This window comes from Phyllopteryx taeniolatus, chromosome 2 (genome assembly GCF_024500385.1).
Source record: "Phyllopteryx taeniolatus isolate TA_2022b chromosome 2, UOR_Ptae_1.2, whole genome shotgun sequence".
Classification (NCBI taxonomy): Eukaryota; Metazoa; Chordata; class Actinopteri; order Syngnathiformes; family Syngnathidae; genus Phyllopteryx; species Phyllopteryx taeniolatus.
This window is the reverse complement of record NC_084503.1, coordinates 27023808-27041341: the sequence shown is the minus strand read 5'-3', so window position 1 is coordinate 27041341 and position 17534 is coordinate 27023808. Positions and strand designations below refer to the sequence as shown.

Here is a 17534-nt window from a genome sequence, read left to right as displayed (position 1 = left end):
ATGTGCCCTGCAATTGGCTGGCAACCAGTTCAGGGTGTACCCCGCCTAATGCCCGATGATAGCTGGGATAGGTTCCAGCACGCCCGCAACCCTAGTGAGGAGAAGTGGCTCAGAAAATGGATGGATATATCTATGAATAAATTAATATTTTTCTATCCAAAGCTCTTTCTCAGTCTTGTTTTTGTTGTTTTACAGTTTGAGGTCTCACAAAAGGAAATCCTATTAGCATCCAAGTCACTGTTCTGATTGAAAAGCTTTTCTCCACTTTTTAGTCCAGTATTTTTATCTGAAACCAACGCATCTTGCACTGCTGTTTACTAAAGAATGGAAAAATCTAGGAATCAATTTTGTGTTTCTGGCGTTAGAAGAGAGTCTCCGATTTTTTTTTTGGTAGTTCCGATGCTTACATTGTTGCAGAACACAATATTCTGTTGGTCTTTAAAGAGCAGTCAATATTCTCTAAAATAGCTAGCAATATGGGGTACTCTGCTTTGAAAGTGGCTGGCAGTGAATTATTTAATAACTTCACGAAAACTAAGTTCCTGTTTAGAACTTTTACACGCCAGCTAGATTTTAGGTGAATCTCCAAGGAGGGAAAGAGAGAAACACCCAATAAAGACATATAGGGCTACAGTGACAAAATGTGAGCTTTTATGTATTATTTGTTTCATAAATATATAGGTTAAACATCAATATATGTGTTAGCCACTTGGTTCAAAAGAGTTCTGCTGAGTTTACCAACTGCTATGATTAGCATCCTGTTAGCATGGGCGTGTCTCGCCGTGTATTCTCCTCGGCACTTCACCTTGTTCTCCTCTGGCGTGTGCAGTGCAGTCACAGCTTCAAGCTTGAACAACAACACCTAATTTCCACTCACCGCGTGTTCGTGGAGCCATAGCACAGTCTTGCTCGGCTACTTCCTCCACTAAGTTGTTTCAACTGGCGTTGAAATGCGTCGGGCGGACTAACTTTGAACTTTCAATCGGTGCGTTCGTGTGAGAAGGAGAAGTAAGAGGAGGAGGTGGACCCGCGCTCACTCGAGCCTCGCTCACTCACCCACTCGCTCGCTCCCTGCCAGTCTTTTGTATCCAGCAGCTGCGTGTACATGCTCGGCCACAGGCGTTCCATGAGGGGCACCTTCTTACAGCCTTCCTGCAGGGATTCCTTGCGCGTCGAAGAGGGATAACCCAAACTTCCACTACTACTACTGCTTGTACTGCTACCACCGCCGCCACCGCCACCACCACCAGGCTCCGCGGTGCGCTTTGGATTGTAAAGTCGCGAAAAGCACCCCGTACCCCGGTGCGCCACAGCCGCGCGACCCCACCTACTGGTTTTTTTTTTTGCCATGGATGTAGGTTTTTACCCCAACGCCGGTGGAAATGCTATTCCCGGAGAATCGCCGAACCTGGATTTCTCTCACTGTTTGGGATACTACAACTTCAACAAGGTGAGGGGGCTTGTTTGTTGATGATAACCCTAAAACACCAGCGTGCACCTCTTGCAAACTGATTTAAACATATTACTTTTCGGTTCTTCGGCTCTAACCCCACAGCACTGAAAGCTACTCAATTGATCTCATCTACCACTTATACGCAAACTTTTAACAAACTTTAGTGCAGTCATATTAAAATCTGGCAAGAGCAGCAAACATTTACCACCACGAATTTACCGGTAATGCAGTGGCATGCCATGACATCATGAATTAGGATTAAGAGCACAAGAGGCATGGGTTTATTGAAAGCCATAAACAATCAATAACAGCATTTTACAATCTGCACCCCAGTAAAAAAAAAAAACAACAACGACAAGCAGACACAGACAGTTTCATCTACCTTGGACTTGAAGACGTACCATGTTGCCATCAAATATAATGCAAAAAAATAAATAAAAATAAAGGCAAATCACCACAGTAGTAGTTTCAGTAGTAGTGCTACAGTTATTCCTTAAACAGGCATTAAATATGTAATTGTATTCAAACCTCATCCAAATACTGTAATTGAAAATATGAAATTATTTTCAGATATTGTTTAATTTGATCTTCCTACTTGAATATTTTTTTGCAAAACGTAATAGTAGTTCATTGAAGCAATACACAAATATATGCTTTTTTCCCCTTATATTTATTGCCAATATTTCAGTTATTGTCATTACCTTTCTTTGCTCATTGCTTTGACTGCTTTGCACAAGTTTAAGCAGACATTTTGGACTAAAATCATGAAAAAACAACATTTCCTGGTCACATTTGAAACAACAATAGCAAAATGCAAGGCTGTTGTTGCTCTTTTTTTCTCTTAACTCAATTTGTCAAGCTAAATAATTAAGCATACAGGGGTTCCTCGGTTTACGACGGTACCGACATAGACATTTCGAGGTTACGAATGGTGCTAAAACAACGATTTTCTGCAGTGGCGTTGTAATATGTAATCAGGCGACAAAAAAAGTTAACGTCGTAGATAATGTTTTTCATTTGAATGTTGTCTATTGATGGCCTACAAGTGTTTTTGTAAAAATATTTACTATAAGTATGACTACTAATACGATACTTTAAGTTGGCGATAGACTATGGAAGTTGGACTTACGTACAAATTCAGGTTACATCGCCACCCCCTGTACATTTGTATTAGTAAGACCTTTCTTCGCTGATTGCTTCAAATGGTTTGCCAATGTCTGAGCATCTGTTTTCAATTAAAATCATTTTTAAAAACTTCTGTTTTTGGTTACTCATTCATACGATAAACTTTTTGTGAAAACGTGTTATATAATTCCAGAGGCGGTCCTGGACCGATTGGCGCCCTATGCAACGGTCGTATGTGTAGCCGACGTGTATGCGCCCTGTGGGTCGGCCGTCGATTGTGGACCCCTGGCCGATCTTGAACGACAGCGGAATGATGCCCTGGGTGGCTGCCCATATCGCCCATATCAGAAACCACCCCTGTATAATTCTAGTGTAAATACTGAAAAGTGCAACCCTGCAATACATGATGGACATGCATGACTAAGACGAAGAAGACGACTTTATTGATCCCACAGTGGGAAAATTCACTGGACTACATCTCGTTCAAAACAACAATGGCGGAACGCAAGGCTTTTGTTAAGCTTTTTTCACATAAATCATTTTGTCCACATGAATTTAGGCGTCTTTTGTTTACGACCGTCTCGACATTTGAGGTTTTCAAGTTTTGAATGGGACACAATGAAGGCTCAGTTATTGCAGTATTCCCTTTTTTTTTTTATCTCATCGTTTTATATTTGTGACTTAGAAGTGTTTTCATTTGGCATGTAACGATATCTATATCTCGCGGTTCTGTTTTAATCGCGGTATTAATCTCACGGTACAATAATTATTGCAATATCGTGGGAAAGCTCACGGTATTGCAAGAAGACAGGATGAGGCGAAAGCAGGAGAACTGAAAAACCTCTCTTTTTCTTGCTCTACTTCACGCTTGCTGAGTCCTTCTCAATAGGTTTTAGTAGTTGTTGTCCATTTTCCCACAGGTTTTTATGAAAAAGACAGCTTCAAATCATATATTACTATGCACTTCTATCCCTGTCCATCCAATGTTTACATGCATATACTCTACCTCCAAAACAGTATTATTGCTGCAGCAATAATATATGCTCACAATAACAAAACTGTCCATCCATCCATCCATTTTCTGAGCCACTTCTCCTCACTAGGGTCGCGGGCGTGCTGGAGCCTATCCCAGCTGTCATCGGGCAGGAGGCGGGGTACACCCTGAACTGGTTGCCAGCCTATCGCAGGGCACATAGGAACAAACAACCATTTGCACTCACAGTCATGCCTACGGGCAATTTAGAGTCTCCAATGAATGCATGTTTTTGGGATGTGGGAGGAAACCGGAGTGCCCAGAGAAAACCCACGCAGGCACGGGGAGAACATGCAAACTCCACAGAGGCGGGGCCGGGGATTGAACCCGGGTCCTCAGAACTGTGAGGCTGATGCTCTAACCAGTCGGCCACCGTGCCGCCCAAAACTGTCCATAAAAAATCAATTTATAATATTAGAAATTGGATACTGTCTACAAACATTGTTTTCCTTGCTTTAGTCCAAAAATTCAAGTGACGTCAAAAACGCAGGAGCACTCTTAAAGGCATAAGAATCTTTTCCTCTGATTAGTGATATGGTAGGATGATTTATTTTTCTGAGCATCGTCTGTAATATGTTGTAATCTGAAATACGGACATTTCATTTGAAGAGATGGAAGTATGTCAGATTTATTTTTGCATTCCATCCATCCATCCATTTTCTTCCGCTTATCCGAGGTCGGATTGCGGGGCCAGTAGTGTTACCAGGGAAGCCCAGACTTCCCTCTCCCCAGCCACTTCCTCCAGCTCCTCCGAGGCAATCCTGAGGCGTTCCCAGGCAAGCCGTCAGACATAGTCTCTTCAGCGTATCCTGGGTCGTCCCCGGGGTCTCCTACCAGTGGGACGTGCCCGGAACACCTCACCAGGGAGGCGTCCAGAGGCGTCCTAATCAGATGCCCTAGCCACATCTCAATCTCAAGCGCTCATCTCAATGCGGAGGAGCAACGGCATTTTTGGGACTACTGTAATGTATTGGCGGAGGGATATGTTGTATTGGGGAGTCAGAATCGTTATTCTCTCTCTGTGTGATGTTCTTTCATCCCCAACTTCGACTTGAGATAAACACTCACAAGTATACCATTGAAGAGTGCTCCTGTAACAAAATGCTGAAATCAGTGGATCATCTCTTCGAAGGGGCGCAGTGGTGGCAGCTAGTGGGGCTCCCTGGTGTGGGATGCGGCTTCGCAAAGTGGCGGTCCACTAGCAGCCGATGCAGGCCCGTGGGCAGGGAAGGAGGCCGCCGCGAACAACAAGGCGTGTGTCACCCAATCAATTGCAACGCAACGCTCAGACTAGCATAGCGGCTACACTGTAGCCATTGGAGGGACTTGGGGCACCGAGTTGTTTCTGCATCCCTCCCAACGCAGCATTTGGTCACGTGGACCAGTCAGCCAATCACTATTTTTTGTGACGTACCTACATGGTCACATAGGTTACGTGTCCAATTGGGTGCATTCATACTCTTAATGAGGAAGTGGAGTGCTGTATTCTGTCTGTAGCAGCCTGGCTAAGTGGTGTGGCTGCGTATAGCCAACCCAAAACTACATTTTAAACACGACGGCCCATTATTTTATACAGAGACAAGACCACGACGATATCGAGGCACTTTTAATTTTGCGATATCGCGGTGTCGTGAATATTGTTACATCCCTAGTTTTCAGACAAATATTTACTGTAATATTAATTTACTACTGTGTTAGCGATAGCGTAGGTTAGCGACGGACTACAGCGCGTTCACACTGACATACAAAATTGTCCAAAGAGTTATGTCGCTGTTGAAGGAACGGAACTCTGTCGTAAAGTAAGAACCCATGGACAGAATTTTCAGTCATTTTAGTAGCTACGTGTGAAACTTTTCAAACCCACAAAGTATTTGAAGATTTTAGTAAATTGTGCTGTAGGTGTTAAAATGTGATTTATTTATTTATTTTCTTCTAAAGGCTTACCTGAGTAGCGGGTATTGTAGGGGTCAAAGCATGGGATAGGCATTTGGGTAAATATGCTTGATGGAACATGGGGAAAAATCTATTAGTATTTTTTAGGATGTTCTGAACTCCTGTTTCCTTGCAAGCAGAATAATGCTGGGGCCCAAGTGAAATGTATGCCTTAACTGATATCATGTTTCTTCTTCTTACGTAAAAGTTGAGTGACTCAACAGCATCACAACTGTTTGCAGCCAATAAGTGCACTCCAATTAAAAAAAAATAGGCCAAATTCTTCACAATCAATTAAATCGATTATTATGCCCACCCCTCATCCAAAGCACAGATCAAAAACCAATATTCCATCATCAGTGTTTGTTACTTTCAGGTGTAGACTATACAGTAATTATAAGAGACCATTGCCATTAACATTATTTCCAAGAGTCCTCACACTGCATTCTTGTTCAGCATCACGAGGGTGTTGTAGTATGTTTATTACTCCCACAATGTTTTGCAAGCCCCAAATTTTTGGGGAGGGGGCGATATGATGTCAGCATTGTAGTAGTGGTGATCCATCACACTGACGGAAAAATAACTCGTTGTAAAGTCCAAACAATGTTTTCCAACTTCTAGGTTATCAGGTCTATTTGGCCTCTGCCACTGCAAAAAACAGTTGCTGGCTTTGTCATAATGTTTCATCAGCTCTATTGTGGCCAACTTGTCATATGTGCCCAATTTCATCATGTCTTCATCAGCCCCCAGTAGGCTGCTTTGATTCGCCTTGATTTCTTGTTCTTCATTTGTGCCAAAATTCCCCAGGTCAAGTGTAATCATCTGCAACAGTTAATTGGCCATAATGCAAAAGGAGGCTTATCCTATATCTCTACCAGATATGATGGAAAGGGAAACGGAGGGTAGGTTAGAACAAGCACAAAGCACGTGTTCCATGCTAATGACTACCGTTTGCATGGCGGACACATGCTTTCCTTTGCATGCATCATTCAAACCGTCCCTCTTGTTTATTTCTCACTTCGCAGAGAGCTTACACTCAGTTGGTATTAAGCATTGCTCTTTTAAATCTATTAATACACCCTGGCAGGATCTTTAGTAACAGATAAAAAAAAAAAAAAACTCAACACAAAGGCACTTTTTGCGACATGAGAGGTTCCTTTTTTAAATTGACAGAAAAATCCACACGAATGACAGAGTTAATTAGGCGCTCTAGTCATGACTAATGGAGATGAGATGGAGGACAAACGAGCTGCGACTTCAGACAGAAGAATAATACTTCTGTAAAATGCTTTGGACTAGGAATTTCATCATTACATGGAATCTATAAAGTTCAATGTATCTTAAGTAGTACAATTTGGAATTTGATGAAAAACGTTTGAAATATATGGCTGTACAAAGGTTCAGAGTTCTTCTGGTCAACAGTACTGAAAAAAAAAACAGTTCGGAACATTCCAAGATTTTACTATCCCATGTAAATACTTGAATTTAATAATAAGATTCAATAATAGAATTTACACCGATCTGATCAGCTTGATCGGTATCGGCCGATAATTAGCATGTATGCTGATCAGCTGTCATAATTTGCCGATCTGATCAATGACGTCATTGAATGGCTCCGCAAATAACGTTTACCCCGCGTCGCCATCGTGTACAGTATATTTGAAGTCAAAAGCTACTTTATTGTTTTAGCCTTGTAGCGTGTCTTTTGACGTAAATATTGGACAGCCAATATAGTTATTTAAAAAATAAACATGTCGGCGGTGTGGGACAGACAACACGTCTGAGAGAGACAAGCACGTAATGCCTGGATCAGACTACAACACAAATTTGGTCTTTCATGATGTCTATGTCAGACTACTGCAATAAAATCTTTGCATCCCGTCTTTTACGATCACGGGGCTTTATCTTGTCAACTCAAACGTGACCAGATACACTCGTTACCATGGCGACGACATCGCGATACGTGTATTATAAGAACAAAATGGGGAAAAACGTGTGGTGGTGGTGGTCACCGGTGCTCGGCAGATTACGTTCAATTAAGGATTACTTGATGTATGTTCACGTACTTTTTATACGATACGGCTCGCAAGCAGGCAACAAAACGTTATGTTGCCTAGCAAGCCAGTGCTAGTACTAACGGTTGTACGTAAACATGCTGGTGTTATGTCGAATCATGCTCTAAAGTTTTGGTGTGTGTGTCGTAATTTAATGACAATAAAGTAATTCAGTTACAGTAAGTTAGCACCCATTATTTCTGTCATGTTGTAATGTTGGTTTGACCTGACTAGAGCAGTGATTTCCAACCTTTATGGAGCGAAGGCACATATTTTACAATTGGAAAAATTCACGGCACACCAACAAACAAAAATGCCACAAAAAGTAGATACACAGTACTTACAGACCCTTTCCAAAGAGTTAGAATATCATGGTAAAGTTTATTTATTTCCATAATTCCATTCAAAAAGTAAAACTACATAGATTGTAGATTCAGAGCCCACAATTTAACAATTAATTTTTTTATTTTTACATAATTTGGGCTTCCAATCATAAAACTTAGAAATTCAAAACATTTGAATACTGTGAAGCAATCACCATTTACTTCTCGGTGTTTGTAGAAAAAAAAGAAAGAAATTAGGGTCACATGAAATCAATCAAAATATGGTACTTTTAAAACGATATATTAATCCTCAATACTTGGTTGGGAATCCCTTTGCTTTAATCACTGACTCGATGCGCCGTGGCATTGAGGCAATCAGCCTGTGGCATTGCCTGGGAGTTATGGAAGCCCATATTTCCTTGATGCTTGCTGTCAGTTCTTCTTTGTTTTTGGGTCTGGTGCCCCTCATTTTCCTCTTGATAATACCCCATAGATTCTCAAAGGGGTTTAGATCCGGCGAGTTGGCTGGCCATTCAAGCACTGTGATGGCATGGGCATCAAACCAGGTCCTGGTCCTGCTGGAAAATGAAATCTGTATCTCCATACAGATCCTCAGCAGAAGGAATCATGAAGTCCTCTAAAACATTCTGGTAGACTGTTGCGAGGATCTTGGATTTAAGAAAGCCGTTTACCAACACCTGCACTGGACATTGCACCCCAAATCATGAATGTCTGTGGATATTTCACACTGGACCTCAAGCAGCTTGGGTTCTGTTCTTCACCCGTCTTTCTCCAAACCCTTAGACCTTGATTCCCGAATGAAAGACACACTTTCATTGGAAAAGAGGACCTTGGACCACTGGCCAACAGTCCAGTCCTTCTTCTTCTTGGCCCAGTTGAGATGCTTCCTATCTTTGGCTCAGGCTCAGAAGTGGCTTGACCTGAGGAACCCGACAGTTGTAGCCCATCTCCCAGATGCGTCTGAATGTGATGTTTTTTTAAGCTGTGACTTCCACCTCATTCCACTCTTTCTGGATCTCTGCTAGATTCTTGAATCTTCTCTCTTTAATAATCTGCTGAACCCCACGGTCATCTCTTTTGTTGGTGCATCTTCTCCTGCCAGATTTTGTCCTTCCATTAGACTTTCCATTGATATGCTTGGACACAGCACTCTGTGAATAGCCAGCCTCCTTAGCTTTGCACTTCTGTGGCTTACCCATCCTATGGAGGGTATCGATGATGGTCTTCTGGGCAGTTGTCAAGTCTGCAGTCTTCCCCATATTGAACCCAACTGAGACAATTGAACCAAACTGAAGCAATTTAATGACACCTGGGGAAACCTGTGCAGGTGCTTTGAGTTTAGGAGGTGATTAGTGTGTGACACTCAGTTTAAAACATTAATGGCCTGCAAATATTGGGCTAATTTCTTCACAGTATTCAAATTTTTTGAATTCCTGATTTTGTGGGTTTTATAAGCTGGAATCCCAAATTTTATAAAAATAAACAAGTAAATACTTGGAATTGTTTAAATTGTGGGCCATGAATCTATAATGAATGGAATTATGGAAATAAATAAACTTTTCCATGATATTATTTTTTTTGGGAAAGCGTCTTTACTGTATGTACTTCCTCCCATCTAATAGAAGAGCATATATTTGTTCTGTCTGTCACTATGCCTCACTGGCATAAATAGAGGAACAAAGATACATTATTTCTTGTAAATGAAGAAGATTTTGAGCAGTTAAGTAAAATTTTATACTTTCCCACGGCACACCTGAAGATTGCTCATGACACACTAATGTGCCACGGCACACTGGTTGCGAATCACTGGACTGGAGAATACTTTTGAAAATGAACAAGTCATTTAACTAGACACATCTTGTGATCGGATCGGTTATCGTTTTTTTAAACTCGCTGATTGCTGATCAGCCCCAAAAATCCTGATCGTGTAAAGCCTAGTAAATACTATTCAAACAATACTACCTAATCAATGAATGAATTAATAAATTTTTGGGAAAGGCACAAACGTTTTACAAAAAGTAACACTTGTATGACAGTAAGAATGTTAAAATGTAAAAAGAAAAAGAAAAAAAGAATGTATGGTTAATAAATGTCCGTAGAATAATATACTAACTTCATTTGTACAGCACCTTTACAAACAGGTCCACAAAGTGCTTTGACAGACAATAAAACACAGTACACACCAAGCATCACGATCGTGTATCATGAAGAACAAACCAGAACAACGAAGAGTGAATCCCCAGGCAATGAAGCCCCCAAACAAAGCAAGAACTCAGCTTGCCCAACTGAGACCAAGAGGGTTTATGTAGAGTGAAAAGATAAGTAAGTACATAAACCCATAAAAACAGCATGATAAAATAAAATCCATTAATAAATGAATGAATAAATAGATCGATAAGTATATCTAAAAACATGCAAACAACAAGATAATATAAAATCAATTCATAAATAAATTAATATAAATAGATCTACACAATAAAATAGAAATAAAAATGAGTAAATTAGGAAAAAATAAATAAAAATAAGAACGGGGGAGTAGACGACATCACATAAAAGCCAGTCCGTAAAAGTACGTTATAAGATTTAAAAGATCCCACCAAATTTGCAATTTCCTTAGGCAGGCCGTTTCAAAGTCGAGGCGCTCTGATGGAGAATGCTCGATCACCTTCAGTTTTAAGCCTCAACCTTGGAACAACCAGAATGGCCTCACCCGAAAATCTGAGACTGCGGGCTGGCTCATACGAGGTTAAAAGACTGGTAACATAGCCCATAGCCAGGCCGATACGTGCTTTAAAAGTAATCAGTAAGATCTTAGAATCATTCGATGCCATGAGTAGCCAAGCTGCTGCATTCTGAACTAGCTGGAGGCGAGAGAGTGATTTGTTATTAATACCAGAGAGGAGTGAGTTGCAATAGTCGAGCCTGAAAAAGATTAGTGCTTGAATTAATCGCTCACTGTCCGGTTTAGTGAATATTTATTTTATTTAGTAAGTTGATTAATCAGTCATTAAGAAGCCTGTCGATTGTGTGGCATTCATTGTTGAGTAATAATTTCTGTAAAGCTGTGTAGGGAAACTAGACAACACTACTTGGATGAAACCAGCCGAAGCGGTGTCAATTCAGTCTGAACTAGTTTTGACCTGAAGAACAACAACGTGAAATTAGCTATGGAGGTTTGCATCTTTTGACCCAACTCCTTTAAGCAACATGTGTGGCAGAGCCATATCATGAAAAAATGAATGCAAACTTCTCAGGTATCTCAGGTTTTATTATTTAGGTAAATCATCCCTTCATCCCTTTTCTACAGTATGGCACTTGTCCTCATTTGGGTCGCACGTGAGCTGCTGGAGCCTTTCCCAGGTGATGTTGGGCACATCCAAGGACTGTTCAGCAGCCATTTGCTGGTTATATAGAGACAAACAATTCACACTCATATTCACACCTGTGGACAACTTGGAGTCTTCAATCAACCTAACGTGCTTGTTTTTGGAAAGTGGGAGGACCTGGATAAAATCCCATGGGAGAACATGCAAACTCCATACAGGAAGCCAAAGCCAAAATTCAAACCCAGAATGTCAGAACTTTGAAGCAGACATGGTAACCACTAGGTGCTTAATTTCCTTATTTAAAAATATATTTTAGCCAAAGTCCCATCCCCTTGTGATATTAAGGGGGAAAAACAGATTGTGTTTTACCTCAAATGTTCCACTTTACCTAGATTTACAGTATCCTGTTGCATTTACTTTCAAGTGTTGACAATATTGCTCTTCACTGATTGGTTGATAGGTTGGTGACTCAGCATTGTGACTCACATTTTTTTATTGTCTCTTTGGATCACGTGAAGCAACACCTGGTTGCAGTCAGTAACAGAGCTGTTTCCATCATTTGGAAAACCTTTAAATGAGCACATTAGAGTTTATTTTCTGCACATCCAGTGTTGATTTGGCCGATTCCGTATTATACGCATGATGTGAGACAGCGAAGGTTATGTGTTTTAAGTCTCAGTGCTCAGCACACGGCAATGTCTGCCTTTTTGCTATTTGTAAAAACAGAATGTGATCAACTTAAATGCTGTCATGAAAGAGACCCAGTGTATCCCTCATATTTATGACCATCTGGTCTGCCTCCCCCCACTTTTTTTTCCTTAATAATGTTTCAGATACAGTATCCATTTAGTGTGTGGGGTTTCATTGCCTTCAGGCGCAGAGAGATTGAAATTACCAACAGATGTTTTTGCAAACTCTTCACCTGCTCTGGTGTGAATACTCAAACGAACAGGAATTCCACCATTGCAAAAACATATAGACTAAAATGTACCAACTTTCATGTGTTTGGGGGGGGGGTGACAAATGAAAGGAAAATCATTGAAAAAAATAGTTGTTGCATTATTATAATATTTGAGTCCACATGGATAGAAATGAAAAATATAAACACATAACATTAGCTTACCATGTTGGTATACATTAGCTCTGGATGCTGCAGTATTATATTCTCAATTTTGCGGCAGCGGTCTTTTTATTTGTTGTCCTCAATCTCCGAATGAAATTGGCATATCAGAACATTTGAGTACACATGGCTAAAACGACATATAAACACACGTTATAGTTAGCAAACCCTGTTGATGTGCCTTAGTTCTGGACTCCAAAGTACAGTACTATAATACACTCCACAGTCTCCACTTGTCCATAGCAAACCATTTTCTTGCTGCCCTCATTCTCCTTCAAATAAAATTTTCATACTGTAACATTTGAGTTACTGTTGCTAGAAATAACAAAACTAAACACACATGCTAATTTAAGGTTACCCATTTGCTGTGCTGAAGCTGTGGACATTGAAAAAATATACTCCGCAGTCTCCACTTGCTGCAGTGGCCCATTTTCTTGCTTTCTTCTGTCTCCTCTTGGATAAAATTGCAGCTCCATGGTAACATTTGAGTATAGACATTCAGCTGTAGCGCTCCATTTTCTCGCCACCCTTAATATTTTGTTGAATAAAATGTGAAATTGTAGAATTTGAGTTTACCATAGCTTTTGCTGTGCAGTATTTTACTTCACCATCTCCCCTTCGCCGCAGCAGTCAGTTTTTTTGCTTCCCTCAGTCTCCTCTTGAATAAATTGTCTCCCTGTGACAAGAGGTAGACGCTTGTTGTCCTCCATTGTTATTGTTTTTTAACATGCCTCATTTTGAGTAATGTGTTCAGTGTGGCATTTTTTTCGCTGTCTTGGAGGCACTATTTTGGAAACAAGGCATTAATGTGTCATTAGGTGGCGCTCTCCTCCAGGGGTGTTTTTGCTGCTAATTGAAGTAGTTTATACTGTATGTTCATGGTGGCTTTTTCTAGGACATTACTTGTGTAAAATACACTTTTACAATTGTGTATAATTGTTTGCATTTATTTTTTTAAGCCACCTATGATCCACTTGAGTCACTCATGTTTGTGCTGTGGAAAAAGTGGCAGTTGAAAGGTTGCAGCTGTAATTACCTGAGGCTTTTACTGGGTCTGTAAAAAGAAACCGATCCTGACACTGAATAGTTGCAAAAGCGCTCTTCCCCCTCCCCAGTTCCATTGTGTCCTTTGTCCCACCTTCTGCACGGTTAGCAGGGAAGGGGTTAAAGCTTCGCCTCCACGAGTGGGCCTTGTGCATCCCTCCAGTGTACACAGCTGGTGCCATTTCATCGCACACATTCTAAACATATCCAAACACAACTTAAACTGTGTGCCCGGGAAGAGTGTGCATGTGTGTGTGTGCGTGCGTGTGTGTGACCTCACAAGCTGTTTTTTTCAAGCTTCACACAGTTGACAGATCGGACTCCAGGGTGCGTGTAAATTGTAATTGTAATTGTACAAAACGTGAATAGCTGACGTGTTTTTTTTTCTTCTTTAAAAAAAAAAAAAAAAAAATATTTTTTTACAACTTTTTAATTGTAGCATGTCAGGAACTGCAGTTTGCCAGATTTATTAAACACCCAATTTTCTCACTGAGATTAGAGAGCGTTTATTTTTAGTGCGTTGTCATCGCTGCAGTACTGTCTCACTGAGCTCCTGTATCTGACAGTGATGTTGCCGACTGACTTGTCGATGATATCAAAAACTGACAAGTGCACAGTATTATCATACGCACAACCATTTTCTTCACGGTACAGGAAGTACGGAGAGAGTCAACACTGCTAACTATAGGTCCATGTTAACATTCTTAACAGTCATACAAAGGTACAAACATATTTTTGGTTCCTGAAAATGCTTCCCAATTAATTCAGTTAGGTTAGTTTGTTCGTTATTGGTCTGCAGGATTAGACCAACATTTCCAGGAACGTTTGCACAGTGGTGGAAGATGGGCCAGGGGAGGACCCTAATCCAAATGGAAATGCAGAACACTTTTGGTTATTACAGTCCGCTTGCAATGGGGACAAGTTGGACAGTGACTTGGGTATTCCAGCTTCCTCCCACATTCCCAAAACATGCATGGTAGGTTCACTGAAGATAGATTGATGTGAATGTGAGTGTGAATGGTTGTTTTTATTTATGTGCCCTGCGATTGACTGGTGAACTAATTAGGACAAGTGTAGAAAATTGATAAATATCAATATGACATCGGAAACCCCTACAAAAAAAAAATATATATATAATCATTTTCATATAGTTTGATCCAAGGGCGGTTTCTAGTTTGATCCAGGGCACGGCATGAAGGCATATTTATGTCTGTATGCTGGTCCATATTTATATTACAGTTACACTGTATATTACAGCACACCAGCATCGCAGCAGACCCTGCGATGTGACTATTGGGCACACATACATCACAATGACGATTCTCAAACAAAATAGCATGCAGCCGTACTGTTTGTCTTTACGGTCTGCACTATTTTGTCTTAATCATAAGTTTATTTCAGATGGTCACCACCATTTGCTCTGTCAGTGGGTTCTATCAACAAAGCTGGAGCAGAATTTAAGTCAGAATAAGAGTGATGCACAAGTTCATACATTCTAAAGGATGGGTGTTCTTTAAAGGTTCCATATTTTGGCAATTTAGACCTCCATAGAGTGACTCTAACATGTTTTGAGTATAAAAGTGTCAATTTCATTTAAAAGAAACACCTTGCTTTTGTCATAAGAATGTCCAGAAAAGGCCCCTCAGACAGCTACTTTTGTTTGACCCAGTTTTGTATACGCTTTGTCCATATTTGGCTAAGGCCGCCCCCTTTCCTCTGATTGGTTGCCTCCGTGTACAAGACCCACTTGTGAGAGCACATATGTTTATGTTGACAGCGCTTGCCTGATTTCAGGCCTCTCAGCAGAAAACCGTCTGGAGCCCAAGAATGCGTGGACAATTTTAATTCATATTTCACGTTTACTGAGGCACCATAGAGCCAATATTACATCCCAAATGCTAGAAAAAATTGGTTTGGTAAAATATCAATGTATTTCTAGTTTTCATAGCTAAATTATGCAATTACTTTGTCAGTTGTTCAAAATGGGGCTGTAACAATCAAATCTTTTTAGAATTGATTATCCTATAGATATTTCATCGAGAATTTGAGTAATTATTATTTAATTTTTTTTACTAATATGCATTTTATTCTCATTTCTGAGGGCTGGACTTCTATATTTAAACTGAATATGTTGGTACTAAGTGTATGGCATAAACACTGTACAGGATTTGAGACAGCAAAAATCACATTCACCATTAGCATTAGCAAGCTAGCGAAACAACCAAAAACGAAAAAAAAAAAAACACTAACTACCATTCAGCTCACTCATACATGTTACATGTGCATTACACATCTAATAGTGTCTTTAAAATCAGTTACAGACGTTCCTCTGTTGTTTCTGGCAAAGTGTCTCAGTGGTGCGACACTGCTACCGCCGTCTGCCATAAATGTCCGTGCTAAACCTTGGTTTCCGGCGAAGCTTTTTTTTTTTTGGGACCCAGTGGAGCTTTGAGGCAGAAATTCTGCGTCAAACTATTTTTGAAGTCGACTTAAGAGTTATTCGATTTCCCCCCCCCCCCCCCCAGCCCTAGTTCAAAGTATAATGTTATAAAGGTTTAACACCAATCGGTAAAAATTAGGCTGTAAGTTCACTACTGATTTGTTTTAGGATTGAATAAAGTTGTTCTTCATAAATAAAATGTGTCACTGTTTATGATTTGTTTTTCCCATAAAAGCTTAAGAAATCTTGTTGTTTGGATTATAACTGCACGGGACTGCCATGAAATCAGTGTACTGTACAGGGTTGCATTAGCTAGCGACAGTTACAGATATTTAACCAAAATTCTTTGGCTACGACGTCAAAAATAGAAAAAAAAAAATCCACAGAAAATCAGCATACGACCGCCAGTACTTGGTTGAATTACTATACAATCATCCAGTGACTTTGAGTTCGTAGTTAAGGGTAATCAGATTTATGAGTTTAGCCGCTGACAACCAGCAGCCTATGGCGTAGCAAACTCACTTAAGGGCCTATCTCACAGGCGGAGACGTCGCCGTGACTGCCAAGGTCTCCCGGGTCCTGGGAGACCAAAATATTGCCTGGACTCTCACCAGGAACATGTCTTGCAGACATTTCCAGTAGGGCTGCAACTAGGGGCACATTTGAATCTTTTTAGAATTGATTATCCTATAGATATCTCCCAAAAAAAAAAAAAATAAATAAAAAATAAATATATATATATATATATATATATAATCAGAATTGTAATTGTAACGCTACTTTAAGAAGTTCACATATATATATATATATATATATATATATATATATATATATATATATAATCAGAATTGTAATTTTAATGCTACTTTAAGAAGTTCACAATGAAAGCTTTTAATCTTTACTAAAATATTTTAAGCGTTTTAAACAAACCATTCCTAAAAACAGTATTTGAGTTGTGAAACGTGATTTTGTTTCATGAGTCCAGTACCCAAACCTCTCTTGAATTGTTTTATCGCATCTCATAAAAGAACCTCATTACAACTAACCTGTTGTTTACGCTGCGTTCAGGGTGGAGCAGATGCTGTGAAACATGCTCGATCACCTCCCAATCAAGTTTATTTGTCATCGTGTTGTCAGGTGGGATGGCTTTTTGTCGGTCGTCCTTTCCAATGTTGGCTCTGATTGGAGCAGTGGCATTGATGAAAGCGTCTTGCATCCTGAAGACTGAGCATCAAAATTATCTCTGCCAAGTAACTACGTAACTGATTTATACAAACGTTTGTAGGGTAGTGACTGCCCAAAGGAAAATGCATTTGCAAAATGTGTTCTTAAATTTGTCTCTCTGAGTCACTATGAGGTAAATGAAACAGTCCATGCAATGTGCAAAATGGCATTGTCCGTCCATAGTCTGCAAACTTACATTGGACAACCAAATGGATGTATGAACAGAAAAATATGGCTCTACTCATTTAGTTTACCTGTTGCGTAAACAGTAGTTAGGCCATGACAGAAGTTTTCACTTGACTGAGTGTAGCTCTAGTTCTTAAATACTACTGAAATGAGTTCTGTGAGTGTTTACTGTTCGCAAAAAAAGTTATTAAAAACAAAGTTACGACAGTGTCGTTGTCAACACAATGTCAGCTACCCTCCAAATCAGGTCTAA

General features: G+C 40.1%; 1 protein-coding gene across 2 annotated transcripts in view; it reads left to right on the top strand.

Annotated features, from left to right (window-relative positions):
* Window positions 1-795: 795 nt before the first annotated feature.
* tox3 (TOX high mobility group box family member 3) overlaps window positions 796-17534 on the top strand; it is a 98571-nt gene continuing 81832 nt past the window's right edge. Inside the window, exon 1 of one of the 2 annotated variants that reach the window (XM_061765569.1) lies at window positions 796-1450. In XM_061765569.1, the coding sequence (XP_061621553.1) occupies window positions 1349-1450 (102 nt within the window). In that variant the 5' untranslated portion in view covers window positions 796-1348. The remainder of the gene's footprint in view (window positions 1451-17534) is intronic. The other variant, XM_061765568.1, reaches the window with a different exon arrangement.